The following is a 26,469-nucleotide window of genomic DNA, read 5'->3' on the forward strand; positions in this document are numbered from 1 at the left end:
GCGCTACATGTCTCAGCGAGAAGCTAGCAGACGACATATTTCCGTAACCGGCGAACCGGCACTCCCACACGGAAAACCTTGGTGGCATGCCCACACCCATTTTTTTGACTCACGGAGACGTCGTTGATAAAGGTGTTGTAGCTACAACGTAACACGTTCATTTCAACTCCATTCGCGTGGACACGGTTCAGAAGACTGTTCCTTCTGCTTGGTGCGATCGTTTCTTGGCACCATGGACGAGACCGTGAGACACATCGTCCAGCAGGCGTCGGTGACTGCGGGTCTTCACTACAGAAATCCGGTAAGTTGGTGTTGTTGCCCTTCGACACCCGTGACTAACGTCTCAGTTGAAGACCTCAAATGGCATATGCTGTGCGCGACGATAACGAAACAGTTGTAGCGTTTGCAACCTGTAGTATTTTCCATATATGGTCATTTCCTGCCAAGATACGTTTACTCTCTTTCCGAGGTCTATGGCGGGCATCTATGAAATGGTAAACAATGCCAAATCAATTATTAGTCGGCCCGGTGTTTGTCAACCAACAGGGGAAAATTCTGATCAGAGATCTTTCTTTGCCCAAATCTACACTTCCTCGACCTTGCTCATTTTTCCCCCCCTCGATGACTCCTATGTTAGAAACCAAACAAAAATTTGATATTTTATTGCTGTTAAATTGTTGATATTGAAATCGACATTAAAATCAATAAATAATGCAACGCGGGCGCTTTATCTCTTTAGTTAAGAAATATATATATATATATATATATATATATATATATATATATATGGCATTTATCCCATCAGATGTATGGTCAAACGAGCATTGAAAAATAGAAACATTACATAGGCAGGGTCGGCAACTTTTGTTATTTGTTTGAACCACCTTGGTCGCACGTTATAAACTTATTTAAGAATTATCTAAAACGGATAATTTCCACCGAAACAATGTTATTTAATATTTCAACCTTAAACAGACTGTTTCCACTGGGTCAATATTTTACAGTATCATCGAACAGCGAACTGTTTCAATGAAGTCAATACATTCTTCAAGAATGATTTACATACAACTTCCACTCAGGAAATATACTTTTGCAAGAGTAATCTAAAAGTAGGCTCTGTCCACTGGGACGATCCCTTTTTCAAAAATCCCCGAGATATTTCCAAAAATATTTACAAGGAGTTAATACATTTTCCACGATTTATCCACAATAATATGCACCAAGACAATATCATTCTGCAAAATTAATCTTAAACTGACAGTTTCCACTCTTTCCCGAGATTCACCTGAAGAGAAAATACTTACACGAAGCGACTACAGTTCACAAAATGAGTCTACAATTATTTCCACTAGGAGAATATGTTTCGCAAAATTAACCTGAAACAGGTTGTTTTCATTATTTTCCCAGATTTATCTGAAAAAAAAAAATATTTACAGCGGTCGAATACATTTCGCAAAAAAACATCAAAAATAATATCGGCTGAGTGAGTACGTTCTGAAAAATGTATCCAAAGAACGGGCTGCTTCCACTCTTTCCTAGGATTCATCCTTAAATCAAATATTTACAGGAAGCTAATACGATTGGCAAAATCATCTAAAATGATTTCCAAAACGATGCGTACTGCAAGGTTCATCTAAAAACAAACTGTTTCTACTGGCATATCTGACTGAACAGCTGATCAAAACTCAGATACCAGCTGGCAACAGATAGTCCAAAATGTACATGCTGGAGCTTCTTGTCAACTTTAAGCGGAAGCCCCGATGAAAAGACAGGTATGAAATATAGATAAAGATATGAGATATGATAAGGATATGGGATCTGGAAAGCATGCTCAAATGTGGCATACCCGAAAACTTTAACATTTTCCGAATAGAATTTATTTCACAAACCCATAAAGTGAACCCGCGATTGTCTTTCATCAACAAAACGTAGCACAAAACTTAAAAGTATCGCATTACTGCGTGACACCAAACTAACTCTAGAATATATTGAATGTTCATATCTTTACGAAAAATTTACGTATGTTCACTTCTGAATAAGATTTACCTATTTTATGAAATCACTCGACTGCGAGACGACACAAATAAATTGAACTATCACTTCATATGCTACCATTACTCCTCAATCGCTTTACTACGTCTGGAATAATAAATCTTTGCTCATGAAAATATAGCCGCGTACTATGGGCAGAAATGTAAACGTTAGTAATCCATAAGTAAACCCAAACAAAAAGAAAAAAAAAATGTTGTTTTTGTTTTGTTTGGCATATATTTTTGTGCTGGTAGAATGGGCTGCCTTTATGGATACTATACAGGGCGAATTTCCTTTTGTGCTTAAGCTTTTAGTATTTTTACTTTTTGTCTGCATGTTAAGTTTTATTTGCAAAAAAAAGGGGGAGGGGGCGGGCAAGACATTATCTGACATCTACGGCTTTAGCTCTTCGATAATCTGTGCGGGAGAATTCGGCAGACACAAATAAATAAACAAAGAAAGACTCTTGGCATTTCCGCCCTCCCATTTTTGCTTCCAGTTCAGTTGTCTGTGGAAGGTCAGATATTTCGCTAGAAGGTGTAAGTCCTCAAAACCCTGCAACATTTTTTTTTTTAAACAGTTAGGGCGCAGGCGAGCTGGTGTAAGTTTACCATTTTTTTAGACCACCTGAGACTCGGTGGAAGAAACACGACGACGTCTCAAAATTGAGACGTCGTCGTGTTTCTTCCACCCAGTCTCAGGTGGTCTAAAAAATTGTGATTTTTTTTTTTTTTTTATATTGGGGAGAAGTGTTTTTTCTGCCCAGCGAGACCAGACGGTCACGTGATGTAGCCTCCTCTAGCCGTCCGTGTTTATTTTGAGTAGTGGCTAAAATACGACACGGAGCGGACGTTGCTTCGACGAGGGAATATTTGCTTCTCGCGAACATAGGCTATTTCTGAGCTCTCCGCAGGCTGCGGGTACGAAGACGACGTGACAAAGAATCGACGCAAAGATCAAAGATCAAGAATAAGCACAAAACAAAAACGCATATCTTTTATATAAAAAATGAAACAACATATACAGTTACAAAATAGATGTATACACATCATTCCAAGTTTGTATTCTTGTTTTCACAATGATCATCCCGTCATCAACTAACTTTCCATGTAACACTACACAACTACGGAAACCCTAACGCCACCATACACGACAACGACACAGCGATAACAACAACATATATACACACGATTCTCGATGTCATTTCTACAAGTAAAAAAAAAAACTAATGAATGAACACACTAGTAATTTAGTCTACTTCTACACGTAGAACGCGTACGAATTTATTCGCTATGGCATGAGCAAAGCATGCGTTAAACATGAAATTTTGAACGACGTGTCACAAGATCTAAGGTTCATCGAGCCAACCGCTGTTTGGAAAGTTTCATTGTACGTGCAATTCCTTCAGGCACTTTTATTTTTTCTTTCATTTTAACACTTGTTCTGGAAAAAAAAAATATTAAACGCAAAATAAACATCCGTAACTGAAAGACTTCGGGGTTACTTCAATACAACAGACTTCTATTACCTCAACAAATGCCTAACAGGAGAGAAAGGCAGCGAGGCATTTACCGCCAGACATAGTCGAAAGGTCGTCGAATCGTAAATGTTTTGCGCATAGGACTGTTCCTGAATTTTCTGAACCAGTTAATTCTACACCTGGCAATCAACCTCCGGTACGTCAACCTCTGGGGAGTTTGCCACAAACTTTTTACAGTCGGCATTATCATTTACAATATGGTATAAACCTGTGCATCTAGACAAAACTCGTCCACGACAAGCAAAGACGACACGAACACGGAGTCGTTTTCGCTTCCTGCAGTCTCGGGGTTGCGTTATGTCTATTTTGACCAGCGCGTTTGCGTTCTGACATTCTGTGCATCTTCAGTGTGAACAATAGGCTCTGAGAAAAAAAAAAACAAAAAAACTCAGTGGTAAATTTGGTGACTCAATAATGATGGACCAGTCAGTGAACAACATTCATTTAAATAGGTAAAAGCCTTCTCGGTCATAAGAATATTATCTTAATGTTCTATTGTTTCAATGAGCTGTTTTCAGTTTCAAAGAAACAAAATTTCGCTATCGACAGTCAGGGCTAACTGAACTACGTTTTCATTTCACCGGATGTCTTAATCAAGTTACTTATGGTGTTAAGACGGAAGCTTGGTCGAGTTGGTGACATCTCCTTGAGGTTACATACAAACTAACACAAGAGAGTTGTAAGTCAGCGCTTGTGTCTTTTTGTTTTGTTTTTTTGTCTTTCGTTTTGTCCTCATCTCGTGCGCTTTAACCCCAAGAAAAAAAATCTCAAGAGATTTATTGTGGCCCGATTAGAGTTACTATTTCCATTGGAGAACGCCATGCATATAAGTCACGGCACAAAAATTAGCATTGCACAACAATTCGCAAATGGCATTTCTTCAAATATATCGCTGACTGAAGTTAGAGAAACTCAATTCGGCACACGTCATGTCCCAAAGACAAGCGTACTAACAAACGCATCATGATTAGACTAAAATCAATCTGATGCTTTGTGAGCGTTTGCTAGAATCCATGCAGTAACAATCGTGAACAAGGTAACCTATGTTCCGAAAAGCGAAAGCAAGAAAGAATGAACCTTTTAACGCTGTTGTCGGACTAGCCGAACAGAGAACAGACAATGTTTGCAGGCATACCAAACACACCTTGACAGCAGCAAACTTTCTCAATTGTTAGCGTCATCGACTGAAAAAACAAAACAAACTAAGATGGTTGTGAACAAGCGTGCCGCTGAAGATTGATCAAAGTCGGCCTAAAAGCTGTCTTTGTTTCTGTCGTCAAGATGTGTTGGTTGGCTGTCGACCCAGTGGAAAAAGGCGTCCGGACTATATGTTCGAACTAGTCTCTACGTCTTTTAATAATCACCATCTGTCTATATTTATCTATCTCGCTCTTTCTATCTGAAAGCCATGCGTGTTCAACCCTAATCCACCCCTTAGCAAAAGGCGATGCGAACTAAAACTACAGGTATACTAGGTAGATTTGTACTTTTATAAAACAAAAAGTAAAGTTAAAGCACATTTTATTATAACGAAATATATCTTCATAATTTAAAGTATACCTTTAGTATACTCTAATGTGCTATCATTGGCCAGATGGCTCTCTTTTTCGCCCTTTTTTGGGGAGGTTACCTAATTCCCGGCATTACGTGGTTGCAGCGGAAAGTTTAACCGAAGGTACTCATGGCTCGAAATCTTAACGTTTACTATCAAAATGTCCGCGGCCTTAGAACAAAATCGGATGAATTTATGTCCAATCTGCTAGGTACCGATTACGATATTGTCATACTGTCAGAAACATGGCTTCATGACGGCATTGCGAATAGTGAATATTTTACACCTGCCTTTACTGTGTTTCGTAGAGATCGCGATTATACTTCCGGGATAAAATATGGAGGTGGTGTATTGATAGCTTGCAAACAATCACTGAATGCACATTGGCGAAATGATTTGGAAACCTATCAAGAATCCGTCTGGGTCGAGATACCGTCTGGTGACGGGTTCAACTTTCTAATTGGAGCATATTATTTCCCTCCCGCTTCAGATGCGGCTCTCTTTGTAAGCCACTTTAATTTTCTTGAAAATGAAATAGACGTTACTAAATATCGCGTGCAACTATACGGGGATTTTAATCTACCGAAAGTTGACTGGATTAATGGTCGTATTAACAGTGAAAGCTCCTGCACACGTCAAAAAGCGTCTTGTTTGTTTAACTTCATAGATTTTAATGATTTTACACAACACAACATGTTCGTGAACTGTTCCGGTAACATTCTTGATCTTGTTTTATCTAACATTCCTACTTCGAAAGTGGCTCGTGTAGACGATCCGCTGGTCACCCCTGATGCTTATCATCCTCCCCTTACGGTTTCGTTTTCTATGTTTCTAAGGTCAAGGGTTTCGTCTGGTGCACTACGGTACGCGTACAGCGCTGGCGATTACTTTAGTTTATACAAATATTTTGAACAATATGATTGGACTGATGTCTTACAATGCTCTGACGTAGATTCGATGGTGGATAGTTTCACAGCGGTAGTCAATGATGCCATGAACTTGTTTGTTCCCCAGCGCACCAACCGCCCAGAGAAGTACCCTAAGTGGTTTTCCAAAGATTTGCGATATTACTTGAGATTAAAATTACGTTACCACAGATTATATAAAAAACGAGGCTCGGCTTATGGTATGAAAAATTTAGCATCTGTCGTGAATTAACAAAAAAGCTTCTTGCTAACGACCAATATCACTACCGCAGGCAGATGGAGCGTAACCTGAACAAGCGACCAGAAGAATTCTGGCGCTATGTGAAAAAGCATACCACGAAGAACTTTAACGATATAACGCTGAGCAACGGGTCAGTTATTGAAACGTCCCCAAAATCTGTTTGTGAGTTGTTTTCGCATCATTTCAGTTCATGCTTTTCCAATGTCAACACCCCTTTACCCATGACATGTAATACTACTTTTGATGACTATTTACCTTTTACTAGATGTACTGTTCACGAAGTGCTTTTAGCTATTGGAAAGCTGAATTCTAAACTGTCCACAGGCTCAGATGGTATTCCCAACTTCGTTCTAAAAGGATGTGCCGAATGTTTTGCTCCTGTTCTTGAAAAAGTGTTTAACTTGTCTATACAGAGTGGTGTCTTTCCAGAAAAATGGAAATATTTAATAGTAGTCCCGATTTTCAAGTCAGGTAATTCTTGTGATGTTAGTAACTATCGTCCTGTTTCCCTTCTCAATGCATTTTCAGAGGTTTTTGAGAAGCTGGTGTACAATCGTTTGTATAATTATTTTAAAAGAAAGTTTGTTCTTGTACAGCAGGGTTTCGTCAAAGGCAGATCCGTCGAGACAAATCTGTGCACATTTTTAAAGTTTACTTTTCCAATTATTCAGTCTCGGGGCCAAGTAGACGCAATATATCTGGATATGTCCAAAGCATTCGATAAGGTCAATCATGAGCTGTTATTGCTGAAACTTAGGGACTATGGCCTGAGTCCTGAGTACAATACCTGGTTTAGGAGTTATCTTCATAAAAGGCAGAACTGTGTAAGGGTATCTGGCTTCTTGTCTGGTCCATTCATTTCTATATCAGGAGTGCCCCGAGGCTCAAACCTTGGACCTTTGTTGTTTCTTATTTTTATAAATGATTTGGTGTCGTCCGTAAAACACTCTCAATTACTTATGTTCGCAGATGACGTGAAGTTGTTTCGGGAGGTCACCTCAGTCACTGACTGTACTTTGCTGCAGGACGATCTTCGTTCAGTGGTAGAATGGTGCAGTTCTAACAATCTTTTCTTAAATCCGCGCAAAACAAAAGTCATGTCGCTGTCAAGAAAGCGTCACAATTTATCCTATGCATATGTTCTGGAAAATGAAACGATCTGTCGGACCACGCAGATGCGAGACCTAGGTGTTCTTGTGGACGACCATCTTTTTTTCCTTTCTCATGTAAACTCCATTATCAGCCAGTCATTGCGCACGCTAGGAATAATGTCTCGCTTAACTAGACCATTTATCACTCATCACTGTCTCTTGAAATTATATAGTACCCATGTACGTTCGAAACTAGAATTTGCATCTGTATTCTGGAACTGCATATCTATAACAGCAAGTGAAAGTATAGAACATGTACAAAAGCGATTTGTGCGCATCATTTACGACCGATATTTTGGAAGAAAGTGTTTTTATGAATATAATTCGATTTTAGCAAAATTAACATTGGGCACCATAGGTAAAAGAAGGTCCATTCGGGATGTTCAGTTTTTACATAGGCTAATTCATAATGCAATAGACAGCCCTACTCTCCTCACCTGTGTTCACTTTCGCATACCACTTAGAACGAACTCTAGAAATCCTAGAGTCTTTTACCCAGACCTCATTCGAAACGCATCACCGGTTTCGCGTATCCAACATGTTTTAAACACGCAATTTACTGACGTCGATATTTTTAGTACAAACCTGTCCTTTGGAGAACGATCATTTTGATGCATGTGCTTTTAATTGGCATATATACACGTTTGTGTGCTTGCATGTTTTTTTTTTCACAACTCTTTATTTTGTATACTCTGTATTTTGGGTGTATTTCAATTGTGTGTGCTTAACTCAGTAGGCTTTCGAGCTGTTGGTTAGCACAAGAGAAAAATAAACATTGATTGATTGATTGATTGATTAAAAACATCAAGCTATTAAAAAAAACTTCGGCCAAAAGAAATACACTATAGATACGCACTTATTTCGTAGTTTTGTTAAACAAAACTGTACACGAGAAGTATATTTTTAACATCCTGTACTATACTTTCAACATTGAAAATATTATTTAATACTTTATTGTACTTTGTGTTTTTGTGCTGCCTTTCACCCACTCTGGCAGTTAGGCTGTGCACACTGAAGATACGCTAATAGCGAACTCAACATATACTTAGAATATACTATTTTGTTCTCGAAAAGTACAAAATTAGTGCACTTTCTACGTCTTGCTCTATGTCGAAATTGGTTAAAAAAAAAGTATAACCTTGTTTTCACCTATTTATGCTTCTGCTTAAATACACTGTCCTTTCATGACCATCAAAACTTTTGCGGAGCAACCACATTCATTCTGGATGATTGGAGAACAAAACTAAACGGGTCCCGTGTATTTTTTTTTTTATTTGAAATTGGTTGCCGTCAACAATGTCTGTCACCGAGAGGAAACAAAGTTGTCAGAACTGGGCGCTTCCGTTGTCGCTATCCTCATGCTTTGGGTTCTATTGTGTGATCCTGTCGTGTTCAGTTCAGCGAGACTATTGTTCTCGTCCATCAACGTCATTGCAAATAAACGAAGCGAATGATAAATAAATAAAATAAAAAGTAGCTCAGCAGTGTTGCGGATAGACATTTGAAACACACCCCGCTGGCGATTTAATTTCCGGTACAACTGCGAACCATCATGTTTTCTTGTTCCTCTACGAGCGCGTGACATAATTTAGTTGTATTCTTGGTTAGAAAAGACGCGAGACTGCACGAACAGTGTGCTATTGTTCAACGGATCATCTTTGCAAAGTATTCCCTTGATGGATGGCTTCAATGTTAGCAGTCTTCAGTCGTTGGTTATAATGCCATATTGCATATTTGTTCGGTTGATTCTAAGACACAAATTAAAATCGAGCAAATAATGTCAGCACTCGATCCGCTGGCATCTCTTCTTCGGTTAGCACTAAGACAAACAAATTAGGATTCTACGAGCAAAATATGACCACCCACGTAGCACCCAATGTCGTGCGAACATTCCCTGGGTGTTCTGAATGTTGAAGGAACGTTAAAGCACCATTCGGAACGTTCTAGGAACGTTCGTATGCGAACATTCCTTACAAGGTAAGCTGCTCAACATTCATTGAACGTTCGTTGGCGAACGTTCGTATGCACGATGTTCTCGGAACATTCGCCTTCGAACGTTCATATGCGCAACATCCTTGGAAGGTTCGCTTGCGAATATTCCTCGAATTTTCGCAGGTGAAGCAAAATTTACGGAGCTCTCATTCAACCTGTGGTTCCAAAAACCATCCACTATATGCCACTTTGTGCCAAAAACATGCAAATTAAGTGGAGTTTCTGGAAACTTAGCATACGGGACCAGTTTTATCTTATATGAGTCTACCGAGGAATGTGATATAAGGTGTAGGAGAAAAGCAATGGTTTTCCAAACTTGATAATGAACTTGGCACTCACTGCGTATGTAGAGGTGCAGTTTTGAATAGACCCGGTTTTTAGCATCTGGGGTTCCATACTTTGAAAAAAGTATATATCCTGCAGTTGAGTGTTGGATCGCTCGGAGTTAATAATAGGTTATGCATGCAGCACATTATGAAATGAAAGACGTTGACAAGTGACAGATAGGAGTACACTGTCGTTAGTACAGGGTAAGGCTGGTGCGCTGGGAAAGCGGGTATCTTGTGCTTGCGCCTTCTAAGAATATGTTTCGATTAAAAAATATCGATCGCCCTGCGAGGAGCTTTACCGCATCTATATATATCGTACGGCTCATTGAAGCTGTAGCATAAGCAAACCGTAATTGTAGAATATTTGTAAATAAGCCTCAGAGAATGTTCCCCGAATGTAGGGATGTACCCACGCCACGTTCCGAGGAGATTGAAAGGATGTCCCTGCATAAATTTGCAGCATTTCAAGAAAGTTGCAGAGGTTCTTTGGATGTTCTGAGAACGGCCTTAGAACCTAATTGTTACTTATTTGAATGCTGTTTGAATGTCCTGGAAATGTTCTATGTCGTTCTCAGAACGTTCTAAAAGTAACCTTTTGAAAACATTCCCCGAATGTAGCAATAAGTGCCTGCGCCACATTCTGACAACGTTGATAGAATGTTTTTACGTAAATTTGCAACATTCCAAGAATGTTGCTTATGTTCTTTTGAACATTCCCGTGCTACGTGGGAGTCCCCTGCGTCCGTTCACCTCAAACTGCAGAGAGAACGAGTATATAGCCCTAGTCGATATCAAAATGAATGAACTTTTAATCTGTTATCCTCGAATTTTAACGAATAAACATTTCATTTGTTATCCTCGAGTTTTAACAAGTACCCGGGTGAAAACTTTCTAAAGTCCCTACTTCGATCGTGGCCAGTTCCAGTCTTCACACTTACGAATAATACCTGAAATGTGGAATCTGAGGCCTCGTTTTAGCAATTCAAACAATCAGAACTTCTTTATATTTTACGTCGGAAATTAAGCAAAAACCCACATAACGAAACGATCCATTCCACCGATTCCTACTACCTGTAACCGCAGTAATTGGAAGCCCCATTATAGCTCTGTTTTTGCCTGGCGCCAACTTCTGAATCCCTCGTCTATAGACAAACGCGTACAGGCACCCCCATCCAAACGACGATACAACGCATACTCTTCAAGCGCAGGACCGCTTATACGCATGAACGCAGATGCACGCGGGTAGCGAGTGCAAACAGCGAGCGGAGCGAGCCTATTTACACCTGCGCAGCGCGAGTACACTAACTGAAAACACACACACACACGTCGAAAAAGCCGCGAAGTTTTTGTGATTGGAGAGACGGCGCGGTGGACGCCCACGCCGTCAAACGAAGGCCCGCAGCGTGAGGACGGCGTCCTTGGCCAGTTCCAAATAAAAGAGAAGGCCCGCGCGTGACGTCATCGTTGGTGCGATTGCCAACCCGCCGCGAGCGGCAAAAAGGTGAAGCTCGACGACAGACGACGCAAACCGGCAGACGCGCCGCGTCTCGACGTCGCCGCGTGACGGTGTCGCCGCGTGGCGTGTGACACGCTACACGACGCGCCGTCGGCGACGCTGACGCGGGCTATCGAGGCGCCGCCGCGCGGATCCTCCAACGATGACGTTTGGAGGGGAAAAGGCTCGTAGGCCTCGTCTTCTAGGCGGTATTATTGCCTCGTCCTCGACGAACCTGGCTCCCCGTCGGTTCGCCGCCTTCCGTACACGACGGAGAGAAATGGACCAAGTGGATGAAACACCCTGTGTACGAGGGCCCACACTGTGTAGGATATGAATGGAGGGCGCACTTCCTTGCCAGACGCCTGACGCGGCATAAGGAGGCGCGGTGACTGCAAGACACGTGCACGTTACTGAAGAGCACCTAAATACTCTTACTCCCTACTCACTCAAAAAAGTAACCAAGTACGTGAATCGTTACTGTGATTAAGAAATAAATAAATAAAACGCGATACATCAGCTTGAGAGTAACGCGTGGATTTCTCGTTATTTCGAATGACGAAAATAATCCCTGGAGAAGGGGAACAAGAGGGACAAAGGACAAACACAAATCTCCAAACACAGCTAGGTGACTGGTGCGCGACTGAAAGAACCCGCCTGGTCCGGGTATCGAACCCGGGACCTCTCCATTACAGGTGCATTATAATCATTTCAAATGTGCCGGATTTTTTTGGTTTTTTTTTTTTTTTTTTTTTTTTTATGAAGCAATTCTCGTTACTAATATTTGTTATCGTTAAAAAAAGATATCGCTTTTTAGCGCGTTTATTTGGGATTAACTACGGTTATACTAGCATGCCTTGTGCACATTCTTTTTTTATGGTCCCTCTAGCGGCTTCTCGCCGTGCACATTGCAAGCGCCAGCTGGGGTTAGAACTCTAGGTTGGCTACTTGCATTGTACACGTCGTCTACAGGAAGTGAGTAAATACCCTTACTCGTTGCTTCACCAAAAAGTGACGGGAATACGTTACTCGCTCCTCCTCTTAAAAAGAAACTATACGCTCTTTTTCAGCCCCAGAAAAAAGGAAGTTTTCGAGCAGTGTTCATGCGCCGCGCGAAGTAGTTTTTAAAGGATTTGGTCGCTGGAGGACGTAGCGATGCTTTTGGCTTCTGAAACGCCTATGTCTTGATAAGATAATATATATATATATATATATATATATATATATATATATATATATATATATATATATATATATATGAGCTATACGGCTAGGGGGACATGATATAGGTGGCTAATCGTAACGATCAGTCGACTAATTAATTAAAATTCGTTAATTAACGTTTTAATTAATGAAAATGGACATATGGTTCCAATTAGAAACTTGCTCAGCGTCCTCGAAAAGCACTAAATCAGTCATTTTCATAAAGACTTGCGGCGCGTGAGAAGCGTAATATTGTACTAAAGTTACCACTCGTGGAGCAGGTACAAGGCTGGGACTAGATAAGAGACGGAAAAATCGCGCGGGCGCCTTATCGCAACCGCTAGCTTTGTACCTGCTCCACGAGTGGTAACTTTCGTGCACTACTACGCTTCTCACGCGCCCAAAGCCTCTTTGAAAATTGATGATTTAGGGGTTTTCGATGACGCTGAGCAAGTTTCTAATTGAAACCATATGTCTATTTTAATTAATTAAAAAGTTAATTAACGAATTTTAATTAATTATACGATTGATCGTTACGATTAGTCCCCTATAGTATGTCCCCCTGGCCGTATAGCTCACCTCCACAAGCGGCATAAGTGTAACTTTCACGGCTTTCTTTAAACAAATCTGTTAAGCTTAAAAAAAACACCCTGTATATATATATAATCAATCTAAGGTTTACCTACATATATCTTAATTCTTCACGTAAAGAGGGGGAATTAGTAATGCTCCGCAAATAGCCGGAATTTTTTTTAAATTTTTTTTTAACGTTTTTTGAGGTGAAAACGGGTATAAGTCCTTAGTTCGCTACCGGAAACAGTAACTAGGCACAACTAACGCGTCACTTTTAACGCGTTACGTAAAGGCATTAAATTTAGAGGCTTACAATTTTATCCTCTATTTCAGTGGTCTCAAACTTATTTGCGTCTGGGGGCCAGATAGCCCATGCCGGAAACGTCGACGGCCAACGTAAACGGGTGTGTGTGCGGGGGGGGGGGGGGGGGGGGGGGGTCGAAATATTTTAAAGAGAAGAGGTGCGGTATGCGTTATGCTTTTTGTGAACTCGAAGTTTTGCCAGAGACATATTTAGATTTTATTTGCTTATATGACTACTTTGGGCCCTGACCTGATGGGATAACAAGAATTAAAAGGACACCGCCTTGCCAACCTCCTGGCATAATGGAACGAGAGAGCAGTACAGCGTCGTTCCCTTTGCTCGTTTCACTCAGGAATTAACCAAGCTCGACATGTATTAGGAAAAAAAACAATCAGTTAATTTGACAGTTCTTGCTTTCTGGACGATTTTTATTGCAACACTTTGAACAAATACTTGTCTCTCAATGGTTATATTTATTGAAGGCGAGAATCCCGAGCTCGAAACTTTATCTTTGGCAGTTGCTCCAGCTGATCGAGAGTTCGCGCAGCCGAGATGGATCCTTCAAGGAATAACTCGCGCTTGCAGTTTAGTAGCGGAATCGCTGTACATTACAAAAAAAAAAAAAAAAGAAACAGAAAAACTGGGAAGCAGAAAAATAAAAAAAAAACGAAACAAAGGGCAAATGAGCACAGATAGGTATAAACTGTGCTAATACGTTAAAAGAGCTACTTTCCGAGCGAAAATGAATCGAGGAGATCAGGTCACTATGGCGCATGCCACTTCTAGCGCTCGGGACATGGGAACCGGGACCGATTAACCTGCGGGCCGCGTCCTAGAGAGTCGCGGACCGCGTGTTTGAGACCCCTGCTCTATTTAGACGGTTGTCCATTGTCATGTTCGTAAGAAAGTATGACACGGTCGAAATTAAACTTTCCTTTCAAAATCTTTCTTTCCTTTTTATTTCATTTTATGCGGCCCGCACTCTGAAAAAAAAAAAAAAAAGGATATTACCGTACACCCTTTTGTCCCATATAATTCACCCCAAAACATCATTTCGACCGTACTGAGCCCTATATTCGAACTGACGGCCCCAAATTTTACGAGGGGCTTGACAACGGTGCGATATAACTTTTTAAATAGCTAAAGTACGTATTAAAGACCACATAAAGAAAACACCTCAGGTTTTGCAAAAGGGCCAAGAAAACCCCGATTATTTTTTTTTTAGTCAGTAACAGATACATTAACTATTTTAGTAAGTTGTACCCCACGGCTATCAAGCCCCCTGTAAAAGTATAGGCCGTCTGTTAGACGTCAGTGCGCTCTACGTCGAACTCAAGTTTTGGGGTGTATTGTTTGGGACAGAGGGTGTAAGAATACACCCTCTGTTTTCTAGAGTGCAACAGCAAACGTATGAATAATATCACTATACGCGTCGAGCAAAACAAAATGATAATTTTGATTTCCATTTGACGTTTGCTCCGCGCAATTTTATACAAACCGGTGGTTTTCGTCCACTCATTGGTCAATGTAAGGCTTGACTCAGGCCTCTGGGATTTTTAGCGTACGTAATAATGAATGCAATAAGCAAACGGTAAAGCTGACGCCCACATTGGCGGCGTGTGCAGTCGGCATATCCGGAACTTGCGTGACGCGACAAACACGCTGGCGTAGCAAGACGTGTATATACTTGGGTGCCGCAACTTCGTGTCTCGTAGTCTCGTACCCAGCTAATTACAACGGGAAGGGCTCACCAAAAATAAAGATCGCAATGGGCCGGGCGGTCGTGAAAGACGCATATCGCGGACGCCCACTTAGAAGTTTGGGCGTTTCAGGAATACATAACATAAAAGAAACAAAAACCCGCTCGCTAACACGTCTCGACATTCAATTACCTCCAAGGACTATGCAAAGAGCCGGCCTAGTGGCGTACAAACAAATTAGTTTTGTATATCAAAGGCAGGGAGAATATTGGCGATTTCGATCACGCGTTTTTTTTTTTTAACCTACTTTCACGGCTTCGTGTTGTGACCGTCAGACGCTGTGAATATCTGATTTGCTCCGGAAGGTTGGATCGAGAGCGAACCTGCCGCCTCAGCTTTCTGCTTGGTACCGTCGAGTTCACTGGAGTCGCCGATTTGGCGACTCCAAGCGGCTAGAACAGAAAGCTGTGGCGGCAGGTTCGCTCTCCTACCTTCCGGAGCAAATCAGATGTTCGCAGCGCCTGGCGGTCAAAATACGAAGCTGTGAAAGTAGGTTAAAAAACACGCGATATAAATCTCTTTGGTCTATCTTCGCGGTGTACAGTCGGGGACACAACAAACTGGAACACGCGACCGAACACTATGCGACACCGTTAGCAGCACGAACAGGACTTCGGTGCTTTTTCGCCTTTTATTTCAAAAGAGCGCCGGCGGGCGTCAAAATTTACCACTTAGGTTCGTACCTCAACTGAGCACTCTCTACCACTATTCTATTTTTTATGACAGTCCTTCAATACTGAGAGAAAAATAGAGAAGACCGACGACGGCTTGTTTACGTTAACAGAGTCGTGGAGTGTACTATTCGTCGCTTGTATCAACCGAACTGGGCGGCCGTGTGCAAAGCGTGTGTGTACTTGAGACAGGTAGTTCATTTAGGCGCCGCTAGATGGCGCCAACAATCGGGACGAAAGAACTAATAGGTTCTATATACCTCTATCCTCTCGTCTGATACTGTAGCAATAGACCCTCTCCAAATTTCAGTTCCGTTTGGTGGCTGAAATGGCGGTTTAAGTTTTGCCGTACTAATGGCGGCGATGAACCTGCGGCCTGCAGTATTTTATCGGGCACCGTTACTTTCGCAAGTCAACGGCAAACGAGAATGTGCGCTTCACTGTACGATTATTTCTCGATCAACCCTTTCAGTGTCGATGGCCAAAAAGATGCAACCCGTCAGAACGAAGCGCCAACTCAAATAGACGATTGATCAAGTTCTATACAACAAGGGGCTTTGAAGACCATTCTGTGCGACTAACAGATTGACTGGGCCAGATTTATAGCAATGAACGCTTACGCAGCTCTTTCATTCAATCCCTGTTTCGCAACGTGCTAACGTCCCGATTGTCTAGGGAGTACCTTCAACTTGTTCCGCCATCCAAGGAGGTTAGAAGTACTAGGAGGGGGCACGTTGCAATATTGGTGAAGCCTAGTCATAAAAAGTTTAAACGATTTTGTGCCCAGCGTGACCGCAGATCTCTCTGGCGATTAGTGCGCGTGACATGTCACGTGTGAGATGGATGGTTGATTGTAGAAGGACTCCTTGCAGACTTGCGCGCGCTCCGTCCGGTAGGTTTTATCAGATCGAAGGCTTGACTGTGCACTCTAAAAAAAAAGGGTATCACCTTACACCCTTTTGCCCAATATAATACACCCCAAAACTTCGGTTCGACCTACAGCGCCTATAGTCGAACAAACGGCAAAACATTTTACCAGGGGCTTGATAACGGTGCGATAAAACTTATTAAATTGTCAAAGTACGTATCAAAGACCAAAGAAAGAAAACACGGAGCTTTTGCAGTACGGCCAAGAAAACTCCGATAATCTTTTTTTTAGTCAATAATACGTACATCAGCTATCTTAATAAGTTGCACCACACGGCTTTCAAGCCCTTCCTAAACTTTGAGGCCGCCTGATCGATTATGGGGCGCTGTACGTCGAATTTGAAGTTTTGGGTGTATTATATGGGATAAGGTGTGTAATAATACACCTTTTTTTCTGAGAGTGTGGTGTATTCTAGTACCCCATAGCAAGACGAAGGCTAGCTACGGTCACGTGATGTGGTCACGTTGGCATGGTAAGTGAGGAGAGTAAGGAGGAAAATGAGAAAGAGGCGAGGCGTCAAGGGAGCATGGCTTGTGGAGGCTACGTGGCCGACGTCATGCCCTCTCCTACCCCTCTGTTCTCCTTGCCGCCATCAGTAGACAGAAGGCCGCCATTAGACTGGCACATATGCCATTTTTCAGACGATGATAATAGTGATCAAAGTGGCCAGACTGAATTTCGGAAAAGGTCTAATTCTCTCAATTACGCGTGCCTCTTGAAAAATGAATTACACCAACGCCTTTCATTTTTGAGACAGTAAGGCACCTGGCAGCGTTCATTTTGTCTTTTCATCGGTTTATGGGGTCAATGAAAGCCTGCCAAAAGCGCAACATCACGGCCCTTGTCTTGTCATCTTGTTCTGCGTCTCGTATAGTCGGCTACATGAATCAAGAGCAGTAAATGCACATTCGTCTCGTTCTTTTAGTATTTGTGTCCGGCTTTGTACATCTTCTAGCATTTGACTGCGTTCTTAGGTCTGATGAATCGAAGTATAAGAAGACGCGAGAAAGTAAATAAAAAAACACCACCAGATGGCCCCATCTGTCACGCTCTCGTCATCGCTATCATCATCATCGTCCTTGAGCCACTGACATTGTTCTTCGGTCGCATTCTTTCCTGGCTGACTTTCCAAGCGCGTTGCGTCGTCGTCTGGAACGTGCCACTCTCTCCCTCGTCTTTTTTTTTTTTTTTTTCTCTTGCTGAGTCACGCTTGATCCTGTGCCAGCGCAGCTGATCGAGTTGGTCGGTCGCAAAGAGAAACATAGTGCGTTGCATTCTACTTGGCAAGGACGCCCGACAAACACGTCACACAAACTTTTTTTTTTTTATCTTTACAACGAACTTGATGTTGATTCTGCAGAATAGAGTGTGTACAGAGCGTGCGCGAGAAAAAATGTTGCAGTGTTTTCTCTATCGCACAAATAAGCCACACACCGCCGAAAGCTCAGGTTGTGTCTGAAGGTGACTTTAATGATGACGATCTGGGAGAAAATTCTGCCCGGTGATCTGGGGAACTTGAACGCACCGGTCGCCTTCACTCTTTTATCACCAAATCACTGACGGGTTTGAAAACGCAAAGCGTGGAGCGTCCCAATCATCTCATTATCGCTCCGCAGCCAATCAGACTGCGGCATCAGGCAAAAACGCCTAATGCCTAGGCCGGAACGCCTAACGCCCAATGCTAAGGCCGAACCGTCTCAAGCCTAATGCCTAAGCACAAGCGCATGAGAAAAGCGAAGAACGAATCACGAAGTAGTTTGAAGTTTGAAGTTTATTTCTTTCAGATCAGCCAAAATAAAAACAAAGACCAAAAAAAAAAAAAAAAAAAACCTGACGACGGTTTTAGGGCACCTGCAACGGGTTTCTGGGAATCTCATTTTAATTTTGCATCGCACACTCGGGAGTTAGTGTGCGAGGCTCTAGTAACGTATTAGAAATATAATCACAACAAAAATGTATTCAGCTTGGACGTTATAGGTGAAAAAAGTACAGAGCTTCAAGCAGCTTTTTTTGTCGATTACATTTTGGTATAGACCAACAAAGAACCGAGACGACCAAGACGTGCAGCACTAGCTGGAGAAAATTTTATTGTTGCAACTCGCACCAGTTACGAAAATCTGGACGACCCGCGCATTTAGAATGTTCCAGGCAAAAATATGGATGGAAATCAAGCTGGAAAGCGTCACAAGTTGTCACAGGCACTTATTTAGCCAGTCTACCTGTGAACGTCGATTTCGTCACCATTCTTGCCCTGGACTAGCCCCGTAATCACAAAGTCACTAAACGCTTGTGCTTGATTGAAATACACTGCATTCGGTGCAGAACGTAGTTTTCTTCCTGCTCTGGACAGTGACAATAAATTTGAGGGATGTATCTTCGCCCACAAAATTGTATTTAATTACAATTGTATTTGAAATACCCACGTTTTAGTATTTAAATACACACGTCAAATACATCACCCAATTTGTAATTAAATACAAATGCAAAATACACAAAGTATTTAAAATACGTATTTCAAATACTTGTATTTGAAATACTGCCCATCCCTGACGGGTAGTAATATAAATTATGAAAGATACTTTTTCATACGTTAAAAAACAAAGCCATCAATTTATACATTTATAAAAATGGCTATAAAAACAGTGTCGCTGCCCACCAAGAGTGTCCTGAGTTCTTTCTTAAATTTAGAAAAAGGGTCTTTAAATTCCAAGAAGATTCCAATTGAATCTAATAACTTGGTCCCCTGATAATCTTTCGTTTGCTTTCCGTAATTTGTGCGAATCTGTGGAGGTCGTCTTAAGGAGTGCCGAAAGGCTATACGCTTCGTCACTTGTATGTGTATCATAAAGTTTCTCAGTCTGGATTAGTTGCTTTAGCTTGAAATCATAAATTTGGTTAGCCTTGAATATACCGCAAGGGGAATATAATAAACAACGCCCTGCATTTCTTAAAGCGCCACTGACTACAGACCTCTTCCGTTTTCCCGCGTCTCAAGCCACGTAGTCGACAAATCCAATAAACGGGATAAAAAAATGAAAGGCAAGGCATTACAACTTGGAACGAGTAAAAGAATGTAGAAAAGGTGAAGCAAGAAGGATATAAACAGTATCGATTAAAACGTGAGCTTCTCCCTGGGGTGTGGCGAGAGCGAAACGGTGTTTTTCCGCATACCGAAAGTCCCGCGATTCAAGATGGCGGCGCCCGCGTAGAAAACGCCTATGTGCACTCAAAGAAATCTCGAGTATCTACTTTCCCACAAACAACTTGGGATAGCCAATCGCTGCTTTGTGTATGGCGGGAGCTCGACGAATGACGTACGTCAAAGCATAATAGACCGAGAAAAAAAAAAACTCTCTGCGTTGTGACACTGGACATAATGAAATGTCACGCGTATATCGTATATTTAGCATTAAAACTTGTGTTTGGGCTAGTTGGTCCGTTACTGAATAAAAGGTTTAAAAGCGCGAGCAAACGGGGACAAAAATATCACCGATGTTAACAAGGCAGAAGAAAGCACCGTGCTCCAAGAAACACGCTGTGCAATATACTGCGTGCGTCACCAATGTGGTGTACGAGATTCCGTTTAGTTGTGGGCAGAGTCTACATTGGGCAGACTGGGCGCTGCTTCAATGATAGAGCACGAGAACATAATCCGTGTGTGCGCAACAACGCTGACCATCTCGCTGACCAATGTAGGCGATGCTGGTGTAAACCTGACCTGACTGGCACAACGTTTTTAAGAAAGGCAAAAGAAAAAACGAAAGGAGAGATTACAGAGGCATTCTACATAAAAAAGAAAGAGAACAATTGCGTCAGCGCTCCGTCTGTGCATTTGCTTCAGAGTGAGATGGTGTTTCTGAAAGGTCGGCTCTGATTGTGGCGTTTGAGCGCGATGTGGTTTGGGCATGTGTAGATATATAGGTGACGATAGTGTTAATAAAAAAACAGTTGAGAGTGAAGCGCCTGTCCTGTAGTCCGTGTTTTTTTATTGTACCCGTTTTTTCGCTCCTCTTAACCTTTTATTCGTATATTTAGGTCTGCAACAGCCACAGCGCAGACTGCTTGTTCAGAAGACGAGATTAATTTGAGCAGGCGAGCTGGTTATAACTTACGAATGATTCTAACCGGAAACGACAGAGACGCTACTTTAGGCCTAAATGTATTTTCAGCCTTATCATTCGCCAAGCTCTCTGCGCAGACATCAGCGATTGGCTTACCCCCCAACTGCTTTGAGGAGAAGCAGACGCTTTAGATTTCTTAGAGCATAGAATAAGGGTGGCAAAACTGCGGCTCGCGAGCCGCATATACGTATCTTCGCGTGGCAAAGTGCTGCTCGAAGCTCGCTGGTATGCTGCCCCCCTAAACAAGAAGGTTATATAAAAAAATAAAAAAAAAACAAGAAAGAAACTCACCGTTTTGGCAGCCTTGTACTACACTACGTACATACAGTTGGACTGCTTCTAGACACATAGATCTGTCCAATGACCTTCCTTTATTATATTAGACAGCCATTTCGAACCGTCTACACATAACGGACGTCAGGGGCAGTGGCTGGCCAGCGAACCGTGCATTTATTAATGCTTAGCGTTTGAAGAAACCTTCTGCTGCCTGGTGTTATTTCTTCTAGTCGGCAATTGTACTTGTCCCCTTTGGAAAGGACTGTTCCCTCCATATCGTTTCTTGTTCAAAGTAGCCCCTCTCCCCTCTTTCTTTCTTTGTTTTCTGCGGCTCTAACCCCTTGTCCTTCTGCCCACCCCTGGCATAGGGGTTCTCGTTCTTCTACTCTCCCAGGCAGATATCCAGCCTAATGCGCATTACGTTTAAACTAATGTATGTTACATCAGACTCAACCCTCGACTGAGATAAAGCGTTGACCGCTGCAAAAAATAATCCAAATGGTTTTTTTTCGGGCTTTTTCCCCCTTTCGTTTGACAACGTCGGAACGTTGTAAGGCAGCAGAGACGGGTAAACTCAAAACAAGTCCATATCTATGGAAACCGTTATTATGAGGGCTTTTAAAGTTACACAGCGCGATTGAATATAGAGTCTGGGCTAGCGAGACGCTGCCTTGACGGAAGAGCTTCGCAGTTTTTTGAACACCCGAAATTTGACGAAGCTCGCCTTACCACGCCAAGTCCGAAAGCCTCGAGACGGCATCGTGAAGACCGAGCAAAGGAAGCGAAGTGTGCGCACTCCCAGAAAATGAAAGATCCATTAGCCGAGGCTGCTTATGTTGGCAGTGCCGAGCGTACATTGGACAGAGGTTCTTTCTTTTTACAGAGAGAATAGATCAAAGGGTGATTTCGTCTTTTCGCCCCAAACCGGTGCCGGCACGGCCACAAACGAATCCACCACAACCGTCGTAAATGACATCATAGGAAACGTCTATCATATCGTCGGAAACTATATATACAGGACACAGCGCTTGTCCTGTTTGCACTTCGTTTAGTCCCCGTTTACTGTGCGCTGTTTGCATTTTCGTTTATATATACATACTATAAAAATAAAGTTTCTTCGAAGAAAAACCTGACAGAAGCGAAATAATATTTCTCTTTCCTTGGTAATAAACCAAATAACAAAGAAAAGTGACGAAGTAGCTAACCCTTAACAATCAAGTTGAAACACGACCGGGTAGGCATAAAAACTAAAAAAAAGAAGAAAAATACAATAAGAAACGAGACAGTCGAAGTCCTTCGAGAATTCTGGATATGGAAGTTGCGTAAACAACTCTTTCCGACCCTTAAATACAAAGGTTTTCTCGGCGGTTCCCGAAAAAAAAAAGAAACTTTACATACTTTGTTATTTTTTTACGATGAAGAGCAGTGGATGCTGCGAGCTATGCTAACCAATCGTATGCCGAATGAGTGTCACGTGACCTTCAGGAAAAGGGTAGCAACAACGCGCGGGCTGATCACGTGGTATGTTCGCAGCGTTGTGATTGGCTGTAGGATGGCTCGTAGCGTCTCGTGCAGTCCATCGCATGGTGAAATGAACTAGGGATACCCTAATATACTATGTAAATACGAGAAACACGCGTATTGTCAGTTTTACTTTTTTATTTTCTTGCGTGGTTGAAATGTGCAAGCGTTCGCTCTTTAGAATAGTTTTCTTCTTCTCGCGAAAATATCATTTTTTTGTCTTTTTTTAGCAAACAAATGTTTGCATTGAATTGGTCGGTTGCGAAATTAAATTGGGCGGATTTTGCGTTAACAATAATATACAAGACGACTGAATTGTTGAGTCGCGGTTATGCATTTCACATAGTCCATAAAAAGCGAAATCTTGCCGCGGAAGTAAAGTCAGCTGCGCAGGATTTTGAAGTGAGTGGTTACAAAACAAACAATGTTAAACATGAAAAATAAAAAAATAAAAATAGAAAAAAAATAGGAAAGAGGAAGAAACGTTTGCAGGCGCCCTAGGCAAGGCCTTCTTAGTGCAGAAATTGAATTTGAAGCCATCTCAAAACTCTGCCAAGGAGAGACCTCCGGTTCCCTCCAATTTAATTTAGAAAGAATGACAGATCCAAGTATTTCTAGAAAAAAAATCCGAATTATAGGCACTGAATTTTGTATATATTTTCGGCATTCGTTAGAAAAAAAAAAAAAAAAAAACCCCGAGGAAATACACTTTTTTTTTTAAGAAGCTTGATTTGATGTTACCTTATTTTATTAACAGAATCTGGCATAAAGGTTGTATTATTTGGTCGTAAATTATGCGACTCGAAAATATACCGGAAGTTAGCTCACACTGAACTATAATGTGCTTGAGTTGATTTCCAACAACACTATTCATAAAGCAAGCATGCGAGTTTAAGGTACGCAGTTTAAACAAGGAATGCATATTGCCCTTCGAAATTGGAGTATTAATAGTATATCTTGATCATAATATCCGAAGTCGAAAAACAAATAAATGAGTTTAGACATTTATATCAGAGTGGATTTAAAGACGGAAAGACAATATAAATGTCTCATAAAAAAAGTCACTTTTTCTTTGACGCCGAATTGCTCTAACATTAACGTAACAATTAACGTAACAATAATAATAACAAAAAAAAAAAAAAACGAGTCGGAAAAATCGGCGCCTGTACGTAAAAAGCTCAAAATTTCTCTGAATCTGCACTGAGCAGATCAGATTTACTGTGTGAAAATTCAAAATAAAATTTTCTTCTTGAAAAAGAAAAAAAAAGCGAGCAAGAATTAGCCAAAGCCAAGGTTGCGCGCGTTCGCAGACAGCCGAGTTAAGGCCCGTTCACACGATGCATTTTTCTCGCGCATCTAGTGTCGCGAAACGTAGTTTCGCGAAATGGTTGCGCCGTCTGAACGAGTCCGAAATGGACGCGCGCATCTAAAAAAAGTTGCGCGCACACCTCGCTTCTGGAGCGAGCTTTTGCTGCAACTTTGCCGAGTCCTGTCAATCACTCTGAGGGCGCCGCCAATGGCCGCTCAGAAACGCTCTCACGTGGCCTTTGAGGGGGGAGCGAGCTGTTTGAGAAGACCACTTCACTGCCGGTGTTGTAGCCGAGCCAAATCCAAAAAAAAACAAAAACGAAACCACGAACGATGGACACTGCCGGCGCTTCCGCAAGCACGTCAAGCACCACTGAAGGAAAAGTGAGTAGCATATCGGGAAAAAATCCAGCGATGGACGAAGACGTAATTGGTAATGATGATAATTCGCGTCTATTTTTAGTCATAATTAAGAAATAAAACGTTGAGACAAGGAAACAAAAAGGGACGCAGACAGTACCGTCTCAAAACCAGCACAGCGTACAGACATTCTTGAATATGGTCAGCGTACAGCTCTCATTTACTTCCACAACAGTCTTCTTCTTTGTCAACCTCCATCCAAATTATACATATTCAACAGTAAATAAAGTAAATGGCAGTAAATGACAATTCAACAACTAGTAAATGACAGTTTAAGAGTAAATTAAGTAAGTGGAAGTAAATGACAGCTGTATGTTGTGCTGGTTTTAAGACGGTGGTGTGCATGTCCCTTTTTGTTTCCTTGTCTTAAGGTTTTATTTCTTAATTATGATTGTTCACCAGCTCGCCTGCGTTTTGACTCTTAGAATGTGGCGGGAGATGGAGGACACGACGCTGAATGGCTAATGGTGATGATGATGATGTTGGCTTTCAACTGAAGCGCCACTTTATGGTCAACACCCAAACTATTTTCGCGAGTCAAAACGTCATCGTTGTTGCACGTGAAGCGGTACGTGTGAACGAGCACATTTCGCGAAACTTAAGTGTCGCGAAACTGTTGCGCGCCTAAAAGATGCATCGTGTGAACAGACCATTAGTGACGCTATATACTTGTGGCGCCATCTCCCGATAGGCGCATCAAACAGGCGTCGTCTGCTCGCGGCGTCTATCGGGAGATGGTACCAGAAGTAGTGTTGCCAATTCCGCGGTCTGCAAACGCGCCCAGCCTTGACTTTGGCAAGTATTCTGCTCTCATTTTTCGCAGGAAGACGACTGCGTGCTTCGATATTTCGCACGGTAAAACTGACCCGCTCAATGCACATTTGGTGAAAGACCTCTCTATATATGTGCAGGCGCCGATTTTTCAGGCCCGTTTTACAGCGGAAGATCCGCTGGGGCCACCCTATATTTACGTATTACTACCTAAATAGACAGCTCACTGTAAGAATGAAAAAAAAAAAAAACATAAGAAAAACGAAATGTTCACGTAGTATTTCACTGGTAGCTCCATGGCAAATAAAATAATTAATCAATGGCAAAAATAAAAGAAAGGAAATGACGTAGTTCAGAACGTTTTTAGAGCGAGCATGTAAATAACATATTAAATTTCTGTTCCGCTTCATAATTCATATTCCATCTAATTTACCTAAAAGATACGAGGATTCAATTTCAATGGGTAAGTACTCAGGTGGAATTACTATTGACAAAAGAGCATATGTTGTGTCGTCGATTAATATTTCTCCGAGCAATAAGGAGAAAACAAAACGCAAAAAAGAAAACTGCACACAGAAAAGAAAAAGAAAGAACCGCGCGAGAAGCACAGTCGCGGCGTAAACAGATGTTGCTATTAGGGAGTTTTAGTAGACCGTGTTTTCCCCTCCGCTAAGCCCCTCCGCTACCCGGAACTCTACAGCCAAGGCCATCGGCACGCAGGCGCAGTGGCGGTTTCTTCGTAGCGGAGGGTTAGCGAAGGGGGAAACACGGTCTACTAAAACTGGCTATTTTTACTGTCAGGAAAAGAAGAGAAAGCTTACAGAATCAAGATACTGTGCCAATTTTTTAACAACCTTTCCTATATATATTTTTTTGTGCGTTTGTCGTCGCGTTTTCGACCCTTTCCCCATCTCGTTCCTAGTAACAAAGCTTTTCTCATTGTGATCACTTTACTGTGGCTCCCGAATAGCGGAAATAAACCACACAATGCGACGATCTCTGAGTCTTCGCACTCCGCGCATTCTCGACCGAATATTTCCACACGATACAATGGGTGTTCCGCGTGTAAGAAACTCTGAATGCGCATTCGTACGCGGTGCTCACAGTGAAGCAGTTTATCTTCGCCGCCATGAGATCAAGAGCTTTGTGAACGTTGCCCGACGTGCACCGAAATTGGTTCGCTCCATCTTGCGCCTCGGGACTGCTCCACTTGCAGTTTGATCGAACGAAGACGCCTTCTACATTTTGATTTCTTTTTTTTTTTTTTTCTGGAGTTTCGGTGCATTTCCTCGAAGAAAGAAACTTCGCAAAAACAAAAATTTTCCAGAAAAAAAAAAGTTATATTGAAACATGGTA

The 26,469-nt window shown here is 41.9% G+C and overlaps 1 protein-coding gene across 1 annotated transcript in view; it reads left to right on the forward strand.

Moving 5' to 3' along the window:
* The window catches only part of LOC8034645 (galectin-4), a 62,358-nt gene continuing 35,889 nt past the window's right edge, over positions 1–26,469 (forward strand). The window contains exon 1 of the mRNA XM_029976175.4: positions 1–301. Within this exon, the coding sequence (XP_029832035.2) occupies positions 233–301 (69 nt within the window). The 5' untranslated portion in view covers positions 1–232. The remainder of the gene's footprint in view (positions 302–26,469) is intronic.

The sequence above is a fragment of the Ixodes scapularis genome, unplaced genomic scaffold, assembly GCF_016920785.2.
Source record: "Ixodes scapularis isolate PalLabHiFi unplaced genomic scaffold, ASM1692078v2 PGA_scaffold10__122_contigs__length_95168666, whole genome shotgun sequence".
NCBI classification, from domain to species: domain Eukaryota; kingdom Metazoa; phylum Arthropoda; class Arachnida; order Ixodida; family Ixodidae; genus Ixodes; species Ixodes scapularis.